This window comes from Hyla sarda, chromosome 2, assembly GCF_029499605.1.
Source record: "Hyla sarda isolate aHylSar1 chromosome 2, aHylSar1.hap1, whole genome shotgun sequence".
Classification (NCBI taxonomy): Eukaryota; Metazoa; Chordata; class Amphibia; order Anura; family Hylidae; genus Hyla; species Hyla sarda.
The window spans coordinates 431,355,742-431,383,451 of NC_079190.1; the positions used below are offsets into that span (position 1 = coordinate 431,355,742).

General features: G+C 43.8%; 1 protein-coding gene across 1 annotated transcript in view; it reads left to right on the forward strand.

Annotated features, from left to right (window-relative positions):
- Window positions 1-24,649, forward strand: part of PROCA1 (protein interacting with cyclin A1) — a 41,541-nt gene extending 16,892 nt beyond the window's left edge. The window contains exons 5-7 of the mRNA XM_056560192.1: window positions 14,244-14,376; window positions 20,889-21,023; window positions 23,707-24,649. Of these exons, the coding sequence (XP_056416167.1) occupies window positions 14,244-14,376; window positions 20,889-21,023; window positions 23,707-24,391 (953 nt within the window). The 3' untranslated portion in view covers window positions 24,392-24,649. The remainder of the gene's footprint in view (window positions 1-14,243; window positions 14,377-20,888; window positions 21,024-23,706) is intronic.
- The last annotated feature ends 3,061 nt before the right edge of the window (window positions 24,650-27,710 follow it).

Sequence of the window (27,710 nt, forward strand, 5' to 3'; positions counted from 1 at the left end):
ATAGTCGGTAACAGTTGCCTCATTAACTGGAATGTGGAGAAACATAAGCTATTTTGGCTGACAGCGGGAGCTCTCTGGTTAACTGAGGGCACTGTGTCTGATGTTAAAGACAATGGGGGAGATTTATCAAAACCTGTCCAGAGGAAACGTTGCTGAGTTGCCCATAGAAACCAATCAGATCGCTTCTTTCATTTCTCAGAGGCCTTTTCAAAAATGAAAGAAGCGATCTGATTGGTTGCTATGGGCAACTCCATAGGCGTGCGCTCGGGGTGTGCCGGGTGTGCACAGGCACACCCTAATCACCGTGGCCCGCTGCTGCAGGACTTTATTTTTTTTTTCTCCCTACTAAACCCCAGCCCCACCGGACATCCCCGACAGTCACAATCATACATGATGGGGATGTAGTCCTGAGCTGTGAGCCTACATAATGTAGGCTCACAGTTCAGGACTACATCCCCATCATGTATGGCAGCAGGCAGCAGGGATAGAGCGGCCGGAGCCGCAAATTTTTTTAAAAAAACCGGATGTTTAAAAATGCATTTTTTTTTAATTTGCGGAATTTGCGGCTCTATCCCCCGTCCTCCGGGCCGCTCTATCCCCCTTCATCTGGGCCGCTCTTTTCCCCTGTCCTCCGGGCCGCTCTATCCCCCGTCCTTCGGCCGCTCTATCCCCCCTTCCTCTGGGCCACTCTTTTCCCCTTCCTCCGGGCCGCTCCTCCCCCTTCCCCGGCCGCGCACACTGCTGCGCTACCGGAAGGCGCAGGGGCTGCCCCGCAGCTGCGCACGTCTCCTTCCACCTCCTGGGATGATCCTGGCCGCAACTCCTGGCACCGAGTGTCCATTCCTCGGCATGAGGAAGAAGTGGGCGATGGTGCAAAGTGTGCAGCAGATGGGATTGGACGAGCCCGGCCTCTGACCCCAACATGGCTGCCGCAGGTAAGAAAAGTGCACAGACCGAGGACGGGAGGGGGGGGGTGGGATGGTGTGTATTATATGTATGTATGATGTGTGTAATATGTATATATGATGTGTGTAATATGTATGTATGATGTGTGTAATATGTATGTATGGTGTGTGTAATATGTATGTATGATGTGTGTAATATGTATGTATGATGTGTGTAATATGTATATATGATGTGTGTAATATGTATGTATGATGTGTGTAATATGTATGTATGATGTGTATTATATGTATGTATGATGTGTGTAATATGTATATATGATGTGTGTAATATGTATGTATGATGTGTGTAATATGTATGTATGATGTGTGTAATATGTATGTATGGTGTGTGTAATATGTATGTATGGTGTGTATTATGTATGTATGTATGATGTGTGTAATATTGTATGTATGATGTGTGTATTATGTATGGTGTGTGTAATATGTATGTATGATGTGTGTAATATGTATGGTGTGTGTAATATGTATGTATGGTGTGTATTATGTATGTATGTATGGTGTGTATTATGTATGTATGATGTGTGTAATATGTATGTATGGTGTGTGTAATATGTATGTATGATGTGTGTAATATGTATGGTGTGTGTAATATGTATGTATGGTGTGTATTATGTATGTATGTATGGTGTGTATTATGTATGTATGATGTGTGTAATATGTATGTATAGTGTGTGTAATATGTATGTATGGTGTGTATTATGTATGTATGTATGATGTGTGTAATATGTATGTATGATGTGTGTAATATGTATGGTGTGTGTAATATGTATGTATGGTGTGTATTATGTATGTATGTATGGTGTGTATTATGTATGTATTATGTGTGTAATATGTATGTATAGTGTGTGTAATATGTATGTATGGTGTGTATTATGTATGTATGTATGTATGATGTGTGTAATATGTATGTATGATGTGTGTAATATGTATGGTGTGTGTAATATGTATGCATGGTGTGTATTATGTATGTATTATGTATGTATTATATATGTATGATGTTTGTATTTATGCATTATGTATGTATAATATATATATATATATATATATATACACACATAATGCATAAATACAAACATCGTACATATATAATACATACATACATAATATACACATGCACACATCATACATATATAATACATACATAATACATGTGCACACCATACATAATACATACACAAATCCATAATATATACACACATACACATCATACATAAATACATCATACATATACACATCATACATACAGTATGATGTATTTATGTATGATGTGTATATGTATATATTATGGATTTGTGTATGTATTATGTATGGTGTGCGTATGTATGTATGTATGTATGATGCATGCATGTATTATATATGTATGATGTATGTATGTGTGTGTAGGTTATGCATGTATGATGTGTGTATGTATTTTATATGTATGATGTTTGCATGCATATAGTATATATTTATGCATTATGTATGTATGTGTGTGTGTATATATATATATATAATATATATATATATATGTGTGTAGGTTATGCATGTATGATGTGTGTATGTATGTATGACGTATGTATATATGTATTATGAATCAGAACAAAAGAAAAAAGAAAGTTTCCTCCAGCTCTTCCAAGGATAACGGTGCTTGTAGTATTAAACCATCAAACCTTTAATCTGTAAACATTATAAATAGAAAAAGGTGACATCATAAAAGAAAAGTGAAACTCCAGTGCGTTTGGGCTACATATAGCCATGATTAAGAGCGACATTTTGCTCAAAACGTGTTGGAGTTTCGCTTCTCTTTTATGATTGATGTCACCTTTTTCTATTTATAATGCATACAGAGTAAAGGTTTGATGTTTTAATACTACAAGCACCTTGAAAGAGGCAACTTTCTTTTTTCCTTTGTTCTGATACACGGGACACGGCCCACTCTCTGCAGTCCGTGCTCTTCTACCAGCAAAAATACTAAAAACTACTACAGCACCGACCTCGTAGCTGAAATAACATTTTTTTAATGTATTATGTATATATTTTATATTATGTATGTATTATGTGCCCAATCCCCCACACAGCACCCATAGCACCCCTCAAACACACAGCACCCCTCAAACACACACACACAGCACCCCCCCACACTCACACACACACAGCACCCCTCAGACACACAGCACCCCTCAAACACACACACACAGCACCCCCCCCACACTCACACACACACACACAGCACCCCCAGTGCAACATAATGGGAGTTGTAGTTTTGGTCACCATATATTGTATCAGGGCATGCTGGGAATTGTAGTTGGTAACTGAAAATCCCAGCATTGCATTCCTTGAAGGAATGCAATGCTGGGAGGTGCAGTTACCAACTACAATTCCCAGCATGCCCTGATACAATCTATGATGACCAAAACTACAACTCCACACATCTATATAGGAGTACAATTTAGATTATGGTGCAACATGCTGGGAGTCCTAGTTTTGGGTCAGCTGCAGACCCAAAACTACAACGTGCACGCTGCTCCAAGCTTGCTGGGTGCCGCATCACTTTTTCAACCAATCTGGTGCAAAAAAAAATTCTATTTGGAATATTCCCTCCTCTGTGCCCCCATCTTATAGTAAAAGCGTTCTTCTGTTTGCCAAGTAAAGAAAAACATGAGTTTTACCATTCAACTTACTATTTTTTTTCAAATCCACATGAAATGCCTCCCTATAAACACCAGCAAACATACACACAAGTGGGAGGTCTAGTCAGGGCTGGTGCATGGATTTCTGACACTCTAGGCAAAACCTAATTTTGACAACCCTTTGGCTCCGCCCATTAAACCCCTTGGCAAATATAAGATCAGGGGTAGAATTAGTCCCGTAAGCCTCATGGTAAATTCTAGACTTGTCCTCCTCCCTACAATTATAACTATACTGCACCTAATGTGGGGGAACTATATTGCACCTAATGTGGGGGAACTGTACTGCACCTAATGTGGGGGAACTGTATTGCACCTAATGTGGGGGAACTGTATTGCACCTAATGTGGGGGAACTGTACTGCACCTAATGTGGGGGAACTGTGCTGCACCTAATGTGGAGGAACTGTGCTACTATCCTAATGTGGGGGAACTATACTGCCAACCTAATGTGGGGGAACTATACTGCCAACCTAATGTGGGGGAAATATATTTCCATCCTAATGTGGGAGATTTATACTGCCAATCTAATGTGGGGGAACTATACAAAAATATAAAATTGTACTATTCTGATCCCTATAGCACTTTTATTTTTCTGTATATGGGGATGTATGAGGGTCATTTTTAGCGCTGTGATTTGTAGTTTTTATCGGTACCATTTATTTTTTTTTTTGCTTTTTAGATATTTTTTATGGTATTTGAAGTGACCAAAAAATGTGCTAATCTGATTAGTGCACTATTACGACTTTTGGGACCCCACTTCTGATTTTGCCCAGGGCCACGCTAAGCCTAAAACCGGCCCTGGATCCAATCCTCCTATACTATGCAAGCAGGAGTGTGTGTGTGTATATGTATATATATATATATATATATATATATATATATATATATATATATATATACACACGCGTGAGCGTAGTGAGTTTGTGCTTTAGGGTTCACACCCTAATGCAGTAGGCTGCGCACGCCTATGGGCAACTCATCAAAACCTGTCCAGAGGAAAAGTTGCTTAGTCTCTCCCAATATGACGATTGGCCTTGTGGTAAACATCAGGGACGTTGTGGCTTTGGGACATGTTCGCCCTTAAAGATACCCTTTGGTATATACAGTGACCCCCCGACTTATGATGGCCCCGACATATGATCATTTCAACATATGATGGCCTCTCAGAGCCCATCATATGTTGAAGGCAGCATCGACATATGATGCTGCTGTGTGTCGGGGCCATCATACAAACAGCTATCTGACAGCGCTGACAACTTCAGCATCTGACAGTTGTTTAATGTGCCCCGTGTGCCCTGTTCTGCCTCCTGTTGCTGTCCTGCTAACCCACGCAGGCTTCCACTGTGAGCTCCGTGTAAGCCCCGCCCCACAGTGCAGCCATAGCCAATAGCCTGCAGCATCTTGCTGCAGGCATCCAATGAGCTGCTGGCTGCCCTCCCCTTCCTTTCCTATAGAGCTGTAGTCGGCAGGATCGTGATGGAGGACATTCTGTCCCCCCTGAAGGTATTTAAAGAACTGTACAGTACTGTATGCAATGTCACACATCACATACAATACATAAACACACTACCCCATACATCAATGTTTCCCTATCAGTGTGCCTCCAGCTGTTGCAAAACTATAACTCCCAGCATGTCCAGACAGTCAAGTGCTGTACATGCATGCTGGGAGTTGTAGTTGTGCAACAGCTGGAGGCACCCTGGTTTGTTAAACACTCCCCATACACTCCAAATACAATGGTCATCCCAGACCCAATTAGCAGTTTACCATAGAGATATGTATTCAACATACAATGGTTCCGAGGCCCCAGAACCAATTACCATTTTTATATAGACATATGTACTCGACATACGATGGTTTCAACATATGATGGTTCTACTGGAACCAATTAATATCATATGTTGAGGGACCACTGTATACCATACTCATGAATGAAAGGGGGTGTTTTAGGCCGATTTCAGCACAATAGTGTTTGGGCTCAGATTTTGGTTTCAGTTGATAGGACTTTAGTGGGGTGTTCACGTGACCTAAAAGGTGGGTTCACACATTGCAGTTGTCCAGAAAAACACCAGGTAAAACGTCATGGACAGATCCTGAAAAAAGGGGGCGTCCAGATGTTAGATGGAACATCTGTTATCGAGGAAACAAAATTTGGGTATACTTGCCCATGTGCTGTTCTCTGGGGATAAGCAGCAAAAACGTTACCCATTGACGCTTGTCCCAATCTCCAGGTAACAATAAACATACATGCTTTGCCAGGCATGCTTATGAGCAAAGCAGAACAGAAAGCTATCACTTGAGTAAATGCGTTCACCATTCATCTTTTAAGTTAGGGTCTATTCACATGTACAGTATCCTATGAATATTTGATGCACAAAATTTGAGGCTGCAGATTTTATGCTGCAGATTTCGATGTAAACTAAATGACTAAACACAACATCAAACCTGTAGTTTCAAATCCTGGGCATCAAATATGTGCAGGATACTGTACGTGTGAATACACCCTTAGGGTCTGTTCACACGTACAGTATTCTGCGCAGGATTTCAAGCTGTGTTCGGGTTACATTGAAATCTGCAGCAGAAAATCCTGCGCATCAAATCTGCACAGAATACTGTATGTGTGCATAGACCATTAAAGGGGTACTCCACTCCCCAACGTTCGGAACATTAAGTTTCGAATGCTGGTGCGGGCTTCGAGGGTCACCACGCCCCCTTTTGCTGTCCTGCTCCCCCCTCGTGATGTCATGGCTACGCCCCCTCAATGTAAGCCAATGGGAGGGGGAGTGATGGCCTTCACGCCCTCCCCCCCCATTGACTTACATTGAGGGGGAGTGGCCATGACATCATGCGTGGCCGACCCCGCAGCGCGAAAACAGTGTTCGGAACATTTAGTTCTGAATGCTGGCCAGTGGAGTACCCCTTCAAGCTATTTATTTCAAGTTTTTATTTCCTTTATATGTCTTTCCAGTATTGTCCTTTCCCAGCTTTCCCAGGACTGTGAATGGCAAAGTGCCTAGTTATTGGAGTATGAATTCTCCACACTACTACGGCTATGTAACTAGCTAACTTGACATTTACAGAAATGGGGGGAGATTTATCAAAACCTGTGTAGAGGAAGAGTGGTGCAGTTGCCCATAGCAACCAATCAGCTTTCTTCTTTCATTTTTAAAGAGGCCTGTGAAAAATGAAAGAAGCACTCCGACTGGTTGCTATGGGCAACTGCACCACTCTTCCTTTACACAGGCTTTGATAAATCTCCCCCATGATTCCCAGCCTGTGTCTGTCCTAGCTGTTGCAAAACTACAACTCTCAACATGCCCTGACAGCCTATGGCTGTCAGGGCATGTTGAGGGTTGTAGTTTTGCAACAGCTAGGACAGACACAGGCTGGGGATCAATGCTCTGGAACGTCAAAGCCACCTAGTTACATAGGGGAAGAGTTATCGAAACCTGTTTAGAGGAAGAGCGGTGCAGTTGCCCAAAGCAACCAATCAGATCGCTTTTTTCATTTTCCACAGGTCTCTTTAAAAATGAAAGAAGCAATCTGATTGGTTGCCATAGGTAACTGTACCACTCTTCCTCTACACGGGTTCTGATAAATCTTATCCATAGAGTGAGTCACAAACTATTTCATTGTAACAGAGAGGGATCGTGTATAAATAAGAATGGGATCTTATAGGCCGGGGTTCACACTTTCCGGCCAGATTTCAAGTGCAGCCAATGCTGACTTAGGCTGGGTTCACACCACGTTTTGTTAACTACGGTTCCTGTATACGGCTGGGAGGAGGGGGCGGGGCTTAATCGCGGCACCCGCACTCAGCCGTATTCGGGAACCGTATTTAATGCATGTCTATGAGCCGACCGGAGTGAACTGCAGCCTCCGATCGGCTTCGTTTTCGGCCGTATGCGGTTTCCCGACCGCAGGCAAAAACGTGGTCGACCAGCCGTATACGGGAACGGTAGTTAACAAAACGTGGTGTGAACCCAGCCTAAATCAGTCGGCACTAGGACCGCACAGATATTGCCATCCCATAGACGCCAATGTCTGCGAAGCGGATTCCACCAGAACATTGAGCAGGTTCAATGTTCTGGCCTATTTCTGGTTTAAATTATAGAAAACCTGCAAAAGGCATAGTCCAAAAATCCACCCTCTGTTCAGAAAAGTGGCACAGAGTTGTTATAAGTCATAAATTTATGTGCAAAAATAAAAATAAAATTGTGACATCTGTATGTGTTCGTATACATGAGTATATATTTGCAACTTATGTTTTCCCACACAGCTTAATATCCCCTACTCCAATTTGGCTCTCTCCTCAACAATACCCCTTAAAGGGGATACTCCGGTGGAAAACTTTTCTTTTTTTTTTTTAAATGAACTGGTGCCAGAAAGTTAAACAGATTTGTAAATTACTTCTATTAAAAAAAATCTTTATCCTTCCAGTACTTATTAGCAGCTGTATGCTACAGAGGAAATTTCTATGCTTTTTGAATTTCTTTTTTGTCTTGTCCACAGTGCTCTCTGCTGACACCTCTGTCCGTTTCAGGTTAGAATAGGTTTGCTATGAGGATTTTCTCCTGCTCTGGACAGTTCCTAAAACGGGCATCAGGTATTAGCAGAGAGCACTGTGGACAGGACAAAAAAGAAATTCAAATAGAAAATAATTTCCTCTGTAGCATACAGCTGCTAATAAGTCCTGGAAGGATAAAGATTTTTTAATAGAAGTAATTTACAAATCTGTTTAACTTTCTTGCACCAGTTGATTTAAAAAAAAAAAAATGTTTTCCACCGGGCTACCCCTTTAAGTACCACAACAAAGACCTCTCTGCCAGCCAGCACCCTGTTCTGCACTGACAAAGGGAAAGAGCCCCAAAACAGCTGTCTGCAGGTGGGTGGCTCTTTCTTCTGGTGGAAATTCTAGCTTGGATGATAATTCCCATTTTAGTTTCAAGGGGTCAAGCATTGCCTTACAGGGACAGTACATTGAATAGGTGGCCCCAAAGAGCAAGCTCTCTAGAGGTGCTTCACATATGCCTTTACACAGTGTCTATTTAAAAATACAGTGAACCTCCCAAAAAGGTAAAGGTAGGTGGTCGGCACTATCCAGATGAAGGTAACAGAAATCCCGGCACTCAAAGGTTTACTTAAAGGGGTACTCCCGTGGAAAACTTTTTTTTTTTTAAATCAACTGGGGCCAGAAAGTTAAACAGATTTGTAAATCCCTTCTATTAAACAAATCTTAATCCTTCCAGTACTTTTTATGGGCTGTATACTAAAGAGAAATCCAAAAAGAAATGCATTTCCTCTGATGTCATGACCACAGTGCTCTCTGCTGACCTCTGCTGTCCATTTTAGGAACTGTCTAGAGAAGCATATGTTTGCTATGGGGATTTTCTTCTTCTCTGGACAGTTCCTAAAATGGACAGCAGAGGTCAGCAGAGAGCACTGTGGTCATGACATCTTTAGTATACAGCTTCTAAAAAGTACTGGAAGGATTAAGATTTTTAATTAGAAGTGATTTACAAATCTGTTTAACTTTCTGGCACCAGTTGATTTAAAAAAAAAAAAAAGTTTTCCATGGGAGTACCCCTTTAAGCATAAACTCTGTACATGATACACAGTACACAGCATGCATTCCCACACAACTCACAACTTTTATAGTTGCATTATTCTATAGAGATGCCCATACTTGCATTTTGTTCTATTATAGAGGGAAAACTGAAGAGACTTTACTGATCCCACTAGAGAATTTACTAAGTTCATTCATGAATTGAACGTGTGCTTTTGTTTTTGTTTTGATGTGTGGTTGCTGGGATGCAGTGATCACGTCACAATTAGGTTATTGATGGGTATATATAGCGTCATTTATGTTCTGTTAGGCATGCAGTTGACAAAGGCCATTACAAGCCAGAACGTGTGCTGTGTACTGTGTATCATGTACAGAGTTTATGCTTAAGTAAACCTACAGCTTCTACAGCTTAAATAAACCTACAGCTACAGAAACCTTTGAGTACCTTCATAAAGGGGCGTAGCTTATAACCACAGGGCCCCGATGCAAAAAATTGTCCTGGGCCCCCCTACTCCCTGACGACCCGCTTCCCTACTCCCTGACAACCCCTTACTCGGCCGCACAACAAGATCAGTGACCACAGCACTGATGAGACACAGTCAGGAGAATACAAAGTTATAAGTCACTTACAGACAGGGCAGGACTGGGACAAAAAAATAGACCCAGAATAAGCAGCTCATTTTTATAATGTGGGACCCCCACCAATCACCTTGGTTAAAGTGGCTCTCCAGATGTTGCAAAGCTACAACTCCCATCATGTCTAGAGAGCCTCAGGCATTATGAATGTTGCCGTTTTACAACAGCTGGAGAGTCACAGATTGCGTCAGACAGAACACACAATATCACTGACCTGAGTGACGTCTTCTCTGTTGTCTTTTCTTTTCTTCTCCATCTGGTCCAGACACCAGGACGTCTTCCAGCTCCATCTTCTCTGCAGAGTCTGATGCCAGAACATCATTGGTTTCTTAATTTGTCAGCAGATCCTCATCCTCTGTATAAAGACAATAATCATTATAATTCTGTACCCCCTGAACATAATACTGCCAACCACTGTCCCCTCTAAATATATTATTGCCACACACCGTACCCCCGAATATACTGCCACCCACAGTACCCCCTGAATATAATACTGCCACCTACTGTACCCCCTGAATATAATACTGCCACACACAGTACCCCCTGAATATAATACTGCCACACACTGTTCCCCCTGGATATAATACTGGCAACAACTGTACCCCTGAATATAATACTGCCACCCACTGTACCCCTTGAATATAATACTGCCACCCACTGTACCCTCTGAATGTAATACTGCCACACACAGTACTCCCTGAATACAATACTGCCAACCACTGTGCCCCTGAATATAATACTGCCACACACTGTTCCCCCTGAATATAATACTGCCACCCACTGTACCCCCTGAATATAATACTGCCACACACAGTACACCCTGAATATAATACTGCCACACACTGTACCCCCTGAATATAATACTGCCACCCACTGTACCCTCTGAATATAATACTGCCACACACACAGTACTCCCTGAATATAATACTGCCACACACTGTTTCCCCTGGATATAATACTGGCAACAACTGTACCCTGAATATAATACTGCCACCCACTGTACCCCTTGAATATAATACTGCCATAATACGGACCCCATGCTCATTATTGGAATCACCCCCCTCCCCCCAGACCCCATGCTCATTATATGAATCACCCCCCTCTCCGCGGACCCCATGCTCATTATATGAATCACCCTCCCCCCCCCCCGGACCCCATGCTCATTATTGTAATCACCCCCCCGGACCCCATGCTCATTATTGGAATCACCCCCCCCCCCCGGACCCCATGCTCATTATATGAATCCCCCCCCCCCTCGGACACCATGCTCATTATTGGAATCACCCCCCCGGACCCCATGCTCATTATTGGAATCACCCCCCCCCGGACCCCATGCTCATTATATGAATCCCCCCCCCCTCGGACACCATGCTCATTATTGGAATCACCCCCCCGGACCCCATGCTCATTATTGGAATCACCCCCCCCCCCCCGGATCCCATGCTCATTATTGGAATCACCCCCCCCCCCCCCCGGATCCCATGCTCTTTATATGAATCCAACCCCCCCCCCCCCCCCACCCAATGCTCATTATTGGAATCACCTTCCCCCCGGACCCCACGCTCATTATTGGAATCACCCCCCCCCCCCGGACCCCATGCTCATTATTGGAATCACCCCCTCCCCCGGACCCCATGCTCATTATTGAAATCACCCCCTCCCCCGGACCCCATGCTCATTATTGGAATCACCCCCCTCCCCCCGGACCCCATGCTCATTATTGGAATCAACCCCCTCCCCACGGACCCCATGCTCATTATTGGAATCACCCCCCTCCCCCCGGACCCCATGCTCATTATTGGAATCAACCCCCTCCCCCCGGACCCCATGCTCATTATTGGAATCACCCCCCTCCCCCCGGACCCCATGCTCATTATTGGAATCACCCCCCCCCCCCCCCGGACCCCATGCTTATTATTGTAATCATCCCCCAGAACCCCATCCTCATTATTGGAATCACCCCCCCCCCCCCCGGACCCCATGCTCATTATTGGAATCACCCCCTCCCCCGGACCCCATGCTCATTATTGGAATCACCCCCTCCCCCGGACCCCATGCTCATTATTGGAATCACCCCCCTCCCCCCGGACCCCATGCTCATTATTGGAATCAACCCCCTCCCCACGGACCCCATGCTCATTATTGGAATCACCCCCCTCCCCCCGAACCCCATGCTCATTATTGGAATCAACCCCCTCCCCCCGGACCCCATGCTCATTATTGGAATCACCCCCCTCCCCCCGGACCCCATGCTCATTATTGGAATCACCCCCCCCCCCCCCGGACCCCATACTTATTATTGTAATCATCCCCCAGAACCCCATCCTCATTATTGGAATCACCCCCCCCCCCTCCTCATTCCCCTTTCATCACACCGCTCCCACACCCGATCCCTGGTCTCCACACCTTCCCGGAGATCCGCTGTGATCAGTGGTGCAGTGCTGTGGGACCGGGGAGGCTGCTGATACTGTTCCACTGCCGGGCATAGCTATCACGAGAGTCAGAGGCCGGTGACACGTCAGGGGCTTGGAGTGACGTGCGTGCCTACGCGGCGCATGTCTATTCCCATCAGCCCCTGGCCTGTTCGTGTATCGCTTGCCGTTTTAGGGGTAATTAAAAAAAAAGTGCTGGCAATGGCGGGCCCAGCCGGCGGGCTGCGTCCAGGGCCCGACCACTGCGAAATATAAGTACTGTATAGTGCAATGACACGTTGGGCTGCGCCCAGGGCCCTACCGCTGCAGCATATAAGTATAGTATAGGGCAGTGGCAGATTGCGACCTATATAGCTACGCCACTGCCTTCATCCAAACCTCCCGAAAAGACCCCCTCTTAGAAAAGACAGATTTTCAGTCAACCATACTCTATGCATAGTAGCCCTAGCTTTGAGAAATCCTCCCCCATAGAAGACCACTTTTGGTTGTCACTTCTGCTATTGAGCCACTGAGTGTCAACTCCATGATGACAGCGATTTCTCATTTTCCCAATTTCAGTGGGTGAAACCAAAGCTGGGCTGTTTGCCTGTAGTGCACACACAGGGATTTCCTTTCCCTTACTTGTCTGTCTAGTCACAGCACAGGAACTTCTCCTCTGCTATGCCATGTTATAATGATGGTGAACTGGACTGAACAGGCTGGCTATGTGCAGGACTGATTATTGAAACAGTACAGTACTGGCATGTGGACGAAGAAGGGGCTACTGATGCGCAGGGTTTGCAAGATGCTATGTGAGCAGAAAAAAAAAGAAACTGTTGCAGCACAGCAAGGAAGGGGCTACATTAAGCACTGGACTGATGCTGCTGCTGTTGATGATGACAAGCTAAACGGAAGGGGTTACCTCCAGAGTCAACACTGCATATATAGAGTAGTAGAAACATATGGTATAGCTGCCCAGAACTTTAGAGGTGGTCACTGGTCAGGGATTAGAAGGAAACATTGATTTACCTTTCAGGGACTGTGTGTGTCCTCTGGAAGAGGAAGGAAGGCACAGTTTACAGTCTCACAATCAAGAATCTGTATCTTATCTGCACATAGTAGTGTTGCTCGCGAATATTCGCAATTCGAATATTATTCGCGAATATCGCATATTCGCGAATTCGTGAATTTCGCGAATATAGCGCTATATATTCGTAATTACGAATATTGTTTTTTTTTTGTTTTTTTTTTTTTTTCTTCACAGTACACATCACAGTGATCATCCCTCTCTGCTTCCAGCTTGTGTGGTGTAAAGAAGACTGTAATACTACTATGTGAGACTGGTGTGCGAAAATTCGCATATGCGAAAATTAGCATATCTAATTTTCGCACGTGTTAATTTTGCATATGCCAATATTCACTTATGTTAATTTTCGCATTCGCAAATTTTTCGCATACACGAATATTCGCATATGCGAAAATAAAACTAGGACATAATGAATATGCGAATATTCGCGAATATATGACGAATATTCGTCCATATATTCGCGAATATTCGCGAATTCGAATATGGCCTATGCCGCTCAACACTAGCACATAGCACTACGTAAGTCTTGTCCCCACTTTATGTGTTTGATCTTGGTGTAACTAGACATGTACTGAGCCAAACAACAGTAAACAGAGAATTAAGACACCTAGGGGTGCAGAGAATTAAGACACCTAGGGGGAAAAACAAATGGTGTAAAGAGAAGCATTGGGAGTAGGTCCGTGCTGGGCCACATAGCACCATTCTAATCTGTATCTATGGTAAGTATGCATGCCTCTGTGCACACATCAGCAGTGCTAAACAAAAAAAATTTCAATATGAGGGAAACCTAAAAAAAAATACAGGCTATCAAATTATAATAAAGTGTGCATACATGCTCCATTAAGATATTCAGATGATCCAATGTTTTAGGATCTTCTTTCAATGTCCTCTTTATCTCATTATCATATAGGAGAGCATAAAGAGACGGACTCGTGTTGTAGGACTCACGATCACTGTGAACATGTCATCCATCCCTTTACTTTCAGTTATGGCTACAAGAACTACCTCTGGCATACCATCAGTCATTGCGAGTGTGACAATAGGTATGTTCCCTGCTGTATTTCACGCTTTCACCAAAGTAATGATGCATTAGATGTATACTTAGGCAAGGTTTAAATGACTGGGTTAGCAAACTTAACAAGAGCACTGGTGAATTTGGGTTTGTATATATAGTTGGGATACAGAATATACAGTGGTACTCCGCCCCTAGACATCTCCTCCCAGGGGATAAGATATCTGATCATGGGGGTCCCACAGCTGGGGACCCTCGCGATCTCCCTGCTGCACCCGACGTTTGTTTAGAGCGTTGGGTGCAGTGCGGGTGGCTCGTGACGTCACGGCCACGGCCCCTCAATTCAAGTCTATGGGAGGGGGCTTGACGGCCGCCACGCCCCCTCCCATAGACTTGCATTGAGGGGGTGTGGCCGTGATGTCACAAGCAGCGCGACCGTGATGTCACAAGCCTCCACCCCGCATTGCCAGTCATCCGGCACTGATTTATTTTTCTAGTGCACTATTCCAAATTTATTACAGGAGTTTTCTGGGGAGTTGTACTTTCGCCCTCTGCACGTCTCGAAAACCACACTCGCACAAGATGTTGCAAGGCGGGCAAAGTCCTGCGGCTATTGGTCATTGTGTGCATGCGTGGTTTCATCTACATGCAATGATCATGTCATCCATCCTCTCTCATCTCTGAAGTATACTTCTGAGACCTGCAGATGGCGGAAGTAAGCACTTGGGAGCAGAACATTTAGGAGCTTTTCTGCTCCCCGGACAGCCCCTGTCTAACAGTTTGATGGTGTAACCTTAGACTAGACAATCTAAAAAGAGCTTCATATTTATCACACTGACCTAAGCAGTTTGACATGGCCTCTTTTACTCTATGTAGTCTAGAACAGTTATTACTGTATTCTTCGCCGTATAAGACGCACTTTTTCTTCCCCAAAACTGGTGCGTCTTACAAGGCGAATACACACCTATCACGATTGTCCCTGCGGCCATCAATGGCCGGGACACGCGGCTAATACAGGACATCACCGATCGCGATGATGCCCTGTATTAACCCTTCAGATGCGGCGATCAAAGCTGACCGCCGCGTCTGAAGCGAAAATAACACTAACCCGGCTGTTCAGTCGGGCTGTTCGGGACCGCTGTGGTGATATCGTGGCATCCCGAACAGCTTACAGGACACCAGGAGGGACCTTACCTGCCTCCTCAGTGTCTGCTCCGTGCCGGGATCCCCTGCATGGCCGGCGCTCTCCTTCGTCGCCATCACGTCCTTGCGCACACCGTCCCGTCATCCAATAGGAGCGGCGTGCGTAGCGACGTCATGGCGGCGACAGAGAGCGAGGATACCAGGCAGCAGAGATGTTCCAGAGCAACGGGGACACCCCAGGGATGCGGCGACAGGGCGACATCCAGGGCAGCAGTGACGGGTCCGGAGCGGCCAGGACACGTGAGTACTACCTCCTATACCAGTGGTCTTCAACCTGCGGGCCTCCAGATGTTGCAAAACTACAACTCCCAGCATGCCCGGACAGCCAACGGCTGTCCGGGCATGCTGGGAGTTGTAGTTTTGCAACATCTGAAGGTCCGCAGGTTGAAGATCACTGTCCTATACTTTACATTGTATTTGGTTCAGAATCTTTATTTTCTAGATTTTTATCCCATAAAATTAGGTGCGTCTTATACGACAAAAAATACGGTAGCTTACTTTACTCCAAAATGTTACACCACAATTTTTAGCTATCCCCCTTTACAGTTGAGCCACACCCTTTTCATGGGAGGCACAAAGGTGTTTAAAACTCAAAATAAATGTGGCGCAAGGCATTCAAGAAGTTTTTTTTTTTTTTGTGTATAAATTTTGACAAATTTACAATAGTATAACTGGAGCTTCCATTCACTGCATAGTATTTTGTATTAGTTATCTACTTATTTTGCTTTGATCTTCACTTTCTGCGGTATATGAAAACGATTTCTAGTTTCCTATTGAGTTTTGGTCTCAAGTTACAATATTTTTAAAGTGCAATGATTGTCTGGAAATCAATTGACATTGTAACTAGAGGTGAGCGAACTTACAGTAAATTAGATTCCTCACGAACTTCTTTAAATTAGTTCAGCTTTCAGGTGCTCCGGTGGGCTGGAAAAGGTGGATACAGTCCTAGGAAAGAGTCTCCTAGGACTGTATCCACCTTTTCCAGCCCACCGGAGCACCTGAAAGCTGAACTAATTTATGCAGGAAAAGACATCAACTGCCGAGCCGAGAAGTTCGTGATGAATCGAATTTACTGTAAGTTCGCTCATCTCTAATTGTAACTATAGGAAGTACTGTCTAGTAATATTTATGGACATTTATCAACGGGTTTAGTCAGGTTTTCTTTACTATAATTGTCGCAAAATTGTCGCAACTGCGACTACACGATTTTTGTGCGACATTTTGACTGGAAAGCGAGAAAAGCAAGTTTTCCTAAAATTTACTATGTAGTAATAATTTTAAAATGGACTACGGGTAGTTAGGTATTTATTAACTGCGACAGTCGCAACTGCGCAAAAAAAAGTCGCAACAGCGTTAAAAATTGACTAAATTTACTCCAGCTCAAACATGGAGCAGAAAAAGCTACTACCAAAGTAGAAAAGGAAAAATTGCTTACGTGAAAGAAAATTATCAACAGGCTGAAACCAGTTGATAAATACGTTGCACATAAGCAAAAAAAAAGTAAGGAAAAAATTAATTAAAAAAAAGAATACATAAGCAAACATTGATAAATGTCCCTCATTGTCTCTATACTAGGCATAATGTTTTATAGGACATTTTTTGCATTATTATGGAAGGTTCCAGTCGTGTGGCCTTTATTCATAGTTATCGGTGGAATGCAGTGTTTAACCACTGGCCCACAAAACAAGGACAAGATGAGGAGACAAATGTCCTTGACTGGAGGAATTATGTCTGGTATAAAGTATATTGCATGTGTATACCAGTTGGTTACCTTGGTGGGAAGAAACTGAAGACAAAGAATGAAAAGTGATAAGTATTTTGTAAGTGTTTAGTCTGATGGTTACGCCATGTAAGTGACAGGCTATTGTATCATGTTTTTCATGTGTTTAGGCTCTTTCACTTTGCTTTGTTCTTCCCAGTATACTCTGGGAGGAGCGCTTTATAGAGATGCACAGCTGAGATACAGATCTTTTTATTGAGTTTGTGCTCTGTAATGACTAAAGATGGTCACACACTAGATAAAATGCCAAACCCAACCATTTTAGCAGGATTTTTTAGTGATCTGTTTTTTTTTTATGGAGGGGGTGGGGAGGGGGGATGGGGTCTCCTGACTGCCCCTTTATTGCAGATGTCTGGGAAAAGAGAGATCAAGTACAATGGATTTTAAGGCAAGTTAAGGCAATACAATGGGGAAAAAAAGAGACAAGGAAACAATAAAAAATGAAAAAAAAAGCCTAGTATATGGAGCTGTCGAGTTGGCCAAGTATATTGAGCTGTCCAGTCAGCCCACAGTTTAGGTCAGTCGACTATTATCATTTATAATATACTGGAGCTTTTAACCCCCCTCCCCCCATACACATGCATGCTTGGTCAAAAGTACTGAATGAAATGTGGTGGCCCAGTATAGGAGTTGCACCCCTGTACCCTAGCTGCCCTGTCCAGCAGACTCCATACAGTGACCCCTGGCCCCCCGCACTTGTGTTCTACCGACTCCCTTAAATGCCTATGTTATACCATGTAATGTACATAAAATGTGTTATAGCTTTAAGACCTGTTGTCATGTGATTGTAACCCAGTGAGGTACCAGTGACCATGTGACCTAAGGGTGACCTATGGGACCCCTCCTAGTCTCCCCCATATAAGCCCTTAGTGGAGCTAGCTTACTCTCTTGGAGCTGTTATGCTCTTTCGGCTTAGCTGAGTTGCAGTAAGGTCAAGTCCTGTCAGTGTGTCTGGAGTCCAGAGGAGGCCTAAAGTCAGTCAAGCAGCCACGTATTCTCAAGTCCATTGCCCCACAGGTCAAGTCTGTCTGAATCAGTAAAGCTGCTGTTGTTCCGTAACTTGGTGTCGGAGTCATTATATCCCATTATATGCCCTAGCCAGGGATCCAGGGGTATTCCTTTGGGTGGTGTAGAGGATAAACCATGCCCTGGCGTCATGAACACAAGGGGTTAATGCCATCTGCCCCTAGGGTAATTCCATCTGCCCTCATCACACCCTCACCACAGAAAATAAGCACGAAAGCCACTGCCCAACACCTCTGGCAGTAGCTTCTTTCTCCTGAGAACAAAAGGTTTGGTCAGCAGATATGGCAGGGCAAAGTATCCACTTTTTCAACTAAATAAAGAGACAGCAGCAGTCCTGATTTCACACGGGGGTGCTAACTGTGTGTAGACAAGTAGCATAATCAATAATAACGTATAGAAAGATCAGTTGCATTCACCTGTTATGTCTTGCAGAATTTCTTTATTTGAAGCATATTCAGGACAATCTTTCTGTCCTGAATATCCTTCAAATAAAGAAATTCTGCAAGACATAACAGGTGAGTGAAATTAATCTTTCTATACGTTATTATTAACAGAAGTATTCCGATCACAAAATGTTATCCCTTGTGCATAGGATAAGGAATAACAAGCTGGTCAGTGAAAGTCCAGCCACTGGGTCCCCAGCACAGCCAGTCCTTCATTCATTTGCTATGTCCCATCAATTGTAACAACTGGGATCGGGAGCAATCGGTGTCCCGGTGACCAAGACCCCAATGATCATTGTGACGTAATTCCAAAAATCCTATGTGCAGATAGTAGAAAAGTCAACCATCACCGCAGTACTCCACTAATCTGGGCTTTATGGCAAAGTGACCAGGAAGAAGCCTCTCCTGGAGTTTCTTTAAAAAATAAAAAAATAAAGCACATAAAGGACCTAAAGATATTCTTAATAGAAACCTGATCCAGAATGCTCTTGCTCTTGAAGAGTAGTGCAGTTGCCTATAGTAACCAAATTGTTTGTTTTCTTCACACACACAAAAAAAAAGTCTCTAAAAAAATAAAATAGACATCTATTGGTTCCTATGGGTAATTGCTTCACTTTTTATTTTTTTATCTGCTCAGGTTTTAAGAACTCTCCCCCAGTGACCCTAAGCACGTAGACAAGACAAAGGAATTTCTTAGGGACAAACAACTCTGTAAATGTCCTTGAGTGGCCCAGCCAGAGCCCTGACTTGAACCCAATGGAACATCTCTAAAGAGACCTAAAATTAGCCTTTACTGACGGCCCCCATCCAACCTGACAGGGATTGAAAGGATCTTTAGAGAAAAATGGCAGAAAGTCCCCAAATCCAGGTGTACAAACCTTGTGGCATCATACCCAAGAAAACTGGAGGCTGTAATCACTGACAAAGGAGTTAAAGGGGTACTCCGGTGGAAAACATTTTTTTTTTTCATATCAGCTGGTGCCAGAAAGTTAAACAGATTTGTAAATTACTTCCATTTAAATCTTAACCCTTCCAGTACTTATCAGCTGCTGTATGCTCCAGGGGAATTTCTTTTCTGTCTGACCACAGTGCTCTCGGCTGACACCTCTGTCTGTATCAGGAACTGAGCATAGCAGGAGCAAATCCCCATACCAAACCTCTCCTGCTCTGGACAGTTCCTGACATGGACAGAGGTGTCAGCAGAGAGCACTGTGGTCAGACAGAAAATAAATTTAAACAGAAAAGAACTTCCTGTGGAGCATACAGCAGCTGATAAGTACTGGAAGGGTTAATATTTTTAAATAGAAGTAATTTACAAATCTGTTTAACTTTCTGGCACCAGTTGATTTAAAAAAAAAATCCACTGGAGTACCCCTTTAAGGGTCTGAATAATTATATATTAATGCAATATTTTCTTTTTTCCTTTTCAATAAATTAGCCAATATTTCTAACATTCTTTTTTCACTTTGTCAATATGAGGTACTGAGTACAGGGTGATGGGGGAAGTTTGTTTTATCTTTACTTTTGGCACACGGCTGCAACATACCAAATGTGAGAAAGTGAAAGTGTCGACAACTTTCTGAATTCTTTGTAGTTCACGAATATTATGGGCCTGATGTAAAGCAGTTGTGGCTGGTGACTGGTTCATCCTAAAGTTAGACAACTGGATGCTCAGCTGTGATTGGATTGTTACTTAAGAAAAGTATCAAGATTTCGTTAGGCCTTATTTACACAATTTCCGAGTCAAATTCTGCAGAATACCATTGATCTCGATGTCCACAGAAATAATGGACAGGTTCATTGTTTTTGCTGATTCCACTCCGCAGTCCTAGTGTCGGCGAAACAAGCACAAGTCCAGAATGTCCACTTGCATTTCCAGGCGGACATTTCCCACATTTTCTGCCCTGTGAATATGGCCTTAGAAAAATGTTTTGATTTGTCCAGGCATAACTTTGGTTAAGTTTTATTTATACATTTTTTTTACTCAAAATTTTAAAATATTGGGATGTAAAAAAAATACAAAAAAATTATACATGTAACAATCTTCTTTCTTTAATTTTGCTAACATAATTTGTTATTTCTGTTCCTTAGATTTAAAGATTGCCTTCGAAAGGTGAACAATACAGCTTCCCGGGTTGTGGGACAGGCTTTCTTTAATGTCATCCAGGTGAAATGCTTTGAGTTTGCGTATGAGGAGCAATGTGTGGAGAGGCACTGGTATGGTTGGTAAGTAAGACGGGCATTGTCAAACACACTTGATTGTTAGCCAGTGCCAGTATTCATAGATGAGCGTGTAGCCAAATAGCAAAATGCAATGCAACTTAGTCTCCAGTAGTGTTGAGCGGCATAGGCCATATTCGAATTCGCGAATATTCGCGAATATATGAACGAATATTCGTCATATATTCGCGGATATTCGCATATTCGTAATATTCTCGTTTTATTTTCGCATTAACATATGCGAAAATTAACATAAGCGACAATTCGCATATGCGAAAATTAGCATATGCAAATTTTCGCATGTGCGAAAATTCGCACGCCAGTCTCACACAGTAGTATTAGAGCCTTCTTTACACCACACAAGCTGGAAGCAGAGAGGGATGATCACTGTGATGTGTACTGTGAAAAAAAAAACTAATATTCGTAATTACGAATATATAGTGCTATATTCGCAAATATTTGCGAATTCGCGAATATGCGATATTCGCGAATAAAATTCGCATTGCGAATATTCGCAAGCAACACTAGTCTCCAGAATGAAATCTTGAGACAGTAGCACTAATTTACAGTCATTTATTTCCTATATCTTCTATTAGATGAAGAGGAAAGCTACTGCAAAAAGGATCAGTCCACACATTACTAAGATGGTCCACCTTTTAATGAGAACTGTGTGGCACCCTCTAATGGCACTGCAGGGGAGTTTAAGACAGATATACAGTGGGGCGAAAAAGTATTTAGTCAGCCACCAATTGTGCAAGTTCTCCCACTTAAAAAGATGAGAGAGGCCTGTAATTCTCATCATAGGTATACCTCAACTATGAGAGACATAATGAGAAAAAAAATCCATAAAGTCACAGTCTGATTTTTAAATAATTTATTTGCAAATTATGGTGGAAAATAAATATTTGGTCAATAACAAAAGTTAATTTCAATACTTTGTTATATACCCTTTGTTGGCCATGACAGAGGTAAAACGTTTTCTGTAAGTCTTCACTTTACTTTGGCCCATTCTTCAATGCAGATCTCCTGTAGAGCAGTGATGTTTCGGGCTGTCGCTGGGAAACACAGACTTTCAACTCCCCCCCAAAGATTTCCTATGGAGTTGAGATCTGGAAACTGGCTAGGACACTCCAGGACCTTGAAATTGTTCTTACGAAGCCACTCCTTCGTTGCCCGGGCGGTGTGTTTGGGATCATTGTCATGCTGAAAGACCTATCCACGTTTCATCTTCAATGCCCTTGCTGATGGAAGGAGGTTTTCACTCAAAATCTCACAATACATGGCCCCATTCATTCTTTCCTTTACACGGATGAGTCGTCTTGGTCCCTTAGCAGAAAAACAGCCCTAAAGCATGATGTTTCCACCCCCATGCTTCACAGTAGGAAGTATTCTTTCTCCTCCAAACACGACGAGTTGAGTTTTTACCAAAAAATTCTACTTTGGTTTCATCTGACCATGTGACATTCTCCCAATACTCTTCTGGATCATCCAAATGCTCTCTAGCAAACTTCAGATGGGCCCGGACATGTACTGGCTTAAGCAGGGGGACACAACTGCCACTGCATGATATGAGTCCCTGGTGGCGTAGTGTGTTACTGATGGTAGCCTTTGTTACTTTGGTCCCAGCTCTCTGTAGGTCATTCACTGGGTCCCCCCCGTGTGGTTATGGGATTTTTGCTCACCGTTCTTGTGATCATTTTGACACCACAGGGTGAGATCTTGCATGAAGCCCCAGATCGAGGGAGATCATCAGTGGTCTTGTATGCCTTCCATTTTCTAATAATTGCTCCCACAGTTGATATCTTCACACCAAGCTGCTTGTCTATTGCGGATTCAGTCTTCCCAGCCTGGTGCAGGACTACAATTTTCTTTCTGGTGTCCTTCGACAGCTCTTTGGTCTTGGCCATAGTGGAGTTTGGAGTGTGGCTGTTTGAGGTTGTGGACAGGTGTCTTTTATACTGATAACAAGTTCCAAAAAGTGCCATTAATACAGGTAATGAGTGGAGGACAGAGGAGACTCTTATAGAAAAAGTTGGAGGTCTGTGAGAGACAGAAATCTTGCTTGTTTGTAGGTGACCAAATACTTATTTTCCACCATAATTTTCAAATAAATTCTTTAAAAATGAAACAATGTGATTTTATGGATATTTTTTTCTCATTCTGTCTCTCATATTTGAGGTATACCTAAGATGAAAATTATAGGCCTCTCTCATCTTTTAAAGTGGGAGAACTTGCACAATTGGAGGCTGACTAAATATTTTTTTGCCCCACTGTACATAGTTTCTCTAAAAGTATGTTAAAGGCTTTATACATCTTATCCCCTATGCAAAGAATAGAGTATAAGATGTATGATCGCAGGGGTCCCGCCGCTGGGGACCCCAGCAATCTCGGTGCAGCCCCCGGCATTCTGTGCCGGGTGCTGCCTCCAAGACGGTGAAATGACGTCATGCCTCCTCCCATAGGCATGAATGGAGGGGCGTGGTGTGATATCACTAGGGGCTGTGGCCATAACGACAAGTTCCCATCACGGAGGCAGCACCCAGCACAGAATGCCGGGGGCTGCACCGAGATCGCAGGGGTCCCCAGCGGCAGAACCCCTGCGATCATACATCATGTATAAAGCCGGAATACACTTTAATTCATATCACAGTAGCTCTTGGCTTTAATATTTGCACTGCTTTCCTTTCAGGTGTAAAAAATACAGAAATGAAACAGTTGCTGTCCCCAGAGAGTCTGGACTCTATGATTATGGAGGAAATACTATAAATGATCCTTTAAAGCCAAAAGAGGAAGATTCTGGTCATCTGCCATCTTTAGAGCTACCACCAGGACAACCAACTCTCGGACAAGTCATGCAAGCCACTGAGGATCTCCTAAAGATCATGATGACGATCAGTCCAACCACTTCTCCGGATCAGACCACAACAGAGAAAACTACAAAGAAGAAAGACAAAACAAAGCAGAAACAGAGGAAGCACAAAAAAGGAAAAGGTCTTAAAGGTAAAAGAAAGAATGGTCTCAATAAAGTAAACAACAAATCTTCCTCGAAAGACATCTGGCGTGAAGAAATTATCAAAAACGAGAGGGGATCAGTGACCATCACCCCACTGGACTCCATACTGGATATAGGACACAGACAGGATCCATTTAATGATATTCTTAATGATGAACCTATGAGGAATGTAGATTCTAGAACTACAACCATTGCCCCTACCATCAAGCTGGAAGCATTCAAAGATACGACAACATCACTTCCACAAGAATCAAAACCTTGCCTTAAAAAGCCTAGAAGGAAAAACAGGAAGGAAGGAAAGGATAGAGGAGAAAGAAGGAAGAAACCCAAAACTGTACCCTGCATCCCAGCAGACATATAAGTGAACAAGGATCTGCAATGTATTTCTCTTTTCTGTCTCTGTTCTTTGTAATGGAGTTAAAGGTGTTCGGGCATATAACATTGATGACCTTACCACAGGATAGCCCATAAATGTCTGATCAGCAGGGTGCCGATACTCCTGCCGATCAGCTGTCCAGCAGTGTCTGTGGTTAGGCCATCAATGTTAAATAAGCACTGTCAGATTCAAAAACTTTTTATATTTTGTACATCTTGGCAAAACATTAACCTTTCTAATATGCTTCATAAGAAAATGTTATTTCCTTTTTATAGAAATCATGGTTTTGTCCAAGCTAAAGCACAGGCATGGACAAAGTCCAGTAAGTGAGGGTGGGCCACCACTCCTCTGTGCGCTCTCCTGTCTGATAGGACTCCTCTGTGCTCTCTCCTGTCTGATAGGACTCCTCTGTGCTCTCTCCTGTCTGATAGTACTCCTCTGTGCTCTCTCCTGTCTGATAGCACTCCTCTGTGCTGTCTGATAGGGCAGGAGAGGGCATAGATGAGTGCTATCAGACAGGAGAGAGTACAGAGGAGTCCTATCAGACAGGAGAGAGTACAGAGGAGTGCAATCAGACAGGAGAGAGCACAGAGGAATGCTATCAGACAGGAGAGAGCACAGAGGAGTACTATCAGACAGGAGAGAGCACAGAGGAGTGCAATCAGACAGGAGAGAGCACAGAGGAGTACTGACAGACAGAAGAGAGCACAGAGGAGTGCAATCAGACAGGAGAGAGCACAGAGGAATGCTATCAGACAGGAGAGAGCACAGAGGAGTACTATCAGACAGGAGAGAGCACAGAGGAGTGCAATCAGACAGGAGAGAGCACAGAGGAGTGCAATCAGACAGGAGAGAGCACAGAGGAGTGCTATCAGACAGGAGAGAGCACAGAGGAATGCTGTCAGACAGGAGAGAGCACAGAGGAGCCTTATCAGACAGGAGAGAGCACAGAGGAGTACTGACAGACAGAAGAGAGCAAGGAGGAGTACTGTCAGACAGTAAAGAGTGCAGAGGAGTGCTATCAGACAGGAGAGAGCACAGAGGAGTACTATCAGACAGGAGAGAGTACAGAGGAGTGATATCAGACAGGAGAGAGCACAGAGGAGTGCAATCTGAAAGAGAGAGCACAGAGGAGTGCTATCAGACAGGAGAGAGCACAGAGGAGTGCTATCAGAGACCGGAGAGCACAGAGGAGTGCTATCAGAGACCGGAGAGCACAGAGGAGTGCTATCAGACAGGAGAGAGCACAGAGGAGTCCTATCAGACAGGAGAGAGCACAGAGGAGTCCTATCAGACCCGAGAGAGCACAGAGAAGTCTTATCAGACAGGGGAGCACAGATGAGTGCTATCAGACAGGTGAGAGCACAGAGGAGTGTTATCAGACAGGAGATAGCACAGAGGAGTACTGACAGACAGAAGAGAGCAAGGAGGAGTACTGTCTAACAGGAGAGAGTACAGAGGAGTGCTATCAGACAGGAGAGAGCACAGAGGAGTGCAATCAGATACCAGAGAGCACAGAGGAATGCTATCAGACAGGAGAGAGCACAGAGGAGTACTATCAGACAGGAAAGAGCACAGAGGAGTGCAATCAGACAGGAGAGAGCACAGAGGAGTGCTATCAGACAGGAGAGAGCACAGAGGAGTGCTATCAGACACCAGAGAGCACAGAGGAATGCTATCAGACAGGAGAGAGAACAGAGGGGTGCTATCAGACAGGAGAGAGCACAGAGGAGTACTGACAGACAGAAGAGAGCAAGGAGGAGTCCTATCAGACAGAAGAGAGCACAGAGAAGTGCTATCAGACAGGAGAGAGCACAGAGGAGTACGATCAGACAGTAGAGAGCACAGAGGAGTGCTATCAGACAGGAGAGAGCACAGAGGAGTGCTATCAGACAGGAGAGAGCACAGAGGAGTGCTATCAGACAGGAGAGAGCACAGAGGAGTACTATCAGACAGGAGAGAGAGCACAGAGGAGTGCTATCAGACAGGAGAGAGCACAGAGGAGTCCTATCAGACAGGAGAGAGCACAGAGGAGTCCTATCAGACAGGAGAGAGCACAGAGGAGTTCTATCAGACAGGAGAGAGCACAGAGGAATGTTATCAGACAGGAGAGAGCACAGAGGAGTGCTAGCTCACCTTCACTTACTGGACTTTGTCCATGCCTATGCTTCAACTTGAACAAATCCATGATTTTATAAGCCATGATTTCTATAAAAAGGAAATAAAATTTTCTTATGAAGTATATTAGAAAGGTTAATGTTTTGCCAAAATGTACAACATATAAAAAGGTTTGTATTTGACAGTGCTCATTTACATGCTTGGATAACTCCTTTAAATGTGTAAAATGTAATGTGCAAAATAATGCCATTAACCACTCTGCTGCTAAACGCATCTCAATTCTTCTATGCATCACATGAGAATATTCAGTGCAAACCTGCTGCTTGCATATAACAACATATAAATTAAGATTTTGTCAATAAGTTTAGGCTGTAGTGTGTTTTTCCTGGGTATTGCAATAACTCTTTAGTGACAGTATTATCAGTAGAAGAAACTGGATGGGAGGGCAACAAAATAGAAAATAACCATACACTACACACCACCACCACTGCCGGTCATAGCACAACAGTCCAGGTGAACTAATTAAAGTGGTTTATAAGGAACGAACAAATCTTTAAAGGGGTACTCCGCCCATAGACATCTTATTCCCTATCCAAAGGATAGGGGATAAGATGTCAGATCGCGGGGGTCCCACCGCTGGGGACCCCCGGGATCTCGGCTGCAGGACCCACCTGTTGCGGCTTCCGGAAACGTTGGAGGCTTCGGCTCCCGACCACGGGGACGTGAGATCGTGACGTCACGACTCCGCCCCTGTGTGACGTCACACCACCTCCCTTAGACTTGCATTGAGGGGGCGGGGTGGGGCGTGACATTACACGGGGGCAGAGTCGTGATGTCACGATCTCACATCACCGTGGTCGTGAGGTATTAGATGAGAGCCTCCAGCGCTGCTGGAAGCCACAGCAGGTGGGTCCTGCAGCCAAGATCCCGGGGGTCCCCAGCGGCGGGACCCCTGCGATCTCACATCTTATCCCCTATCCTTTCAATAGGGGATAAGATGTCTAGGGGCAGAGTACCCCTTTAAGACACATGAAAGAAGATATTAAATCTGATTCCTAATTCTTGTGTAAAATCCATAAAGCACCATATTTGACTAGAAAAGTTTTACAGGGTTTCTTTATGAAATACATTTTTTATAATTTCGGAAAGCACATACGCAATAGCTGAGATTTCTAATTACAAATGC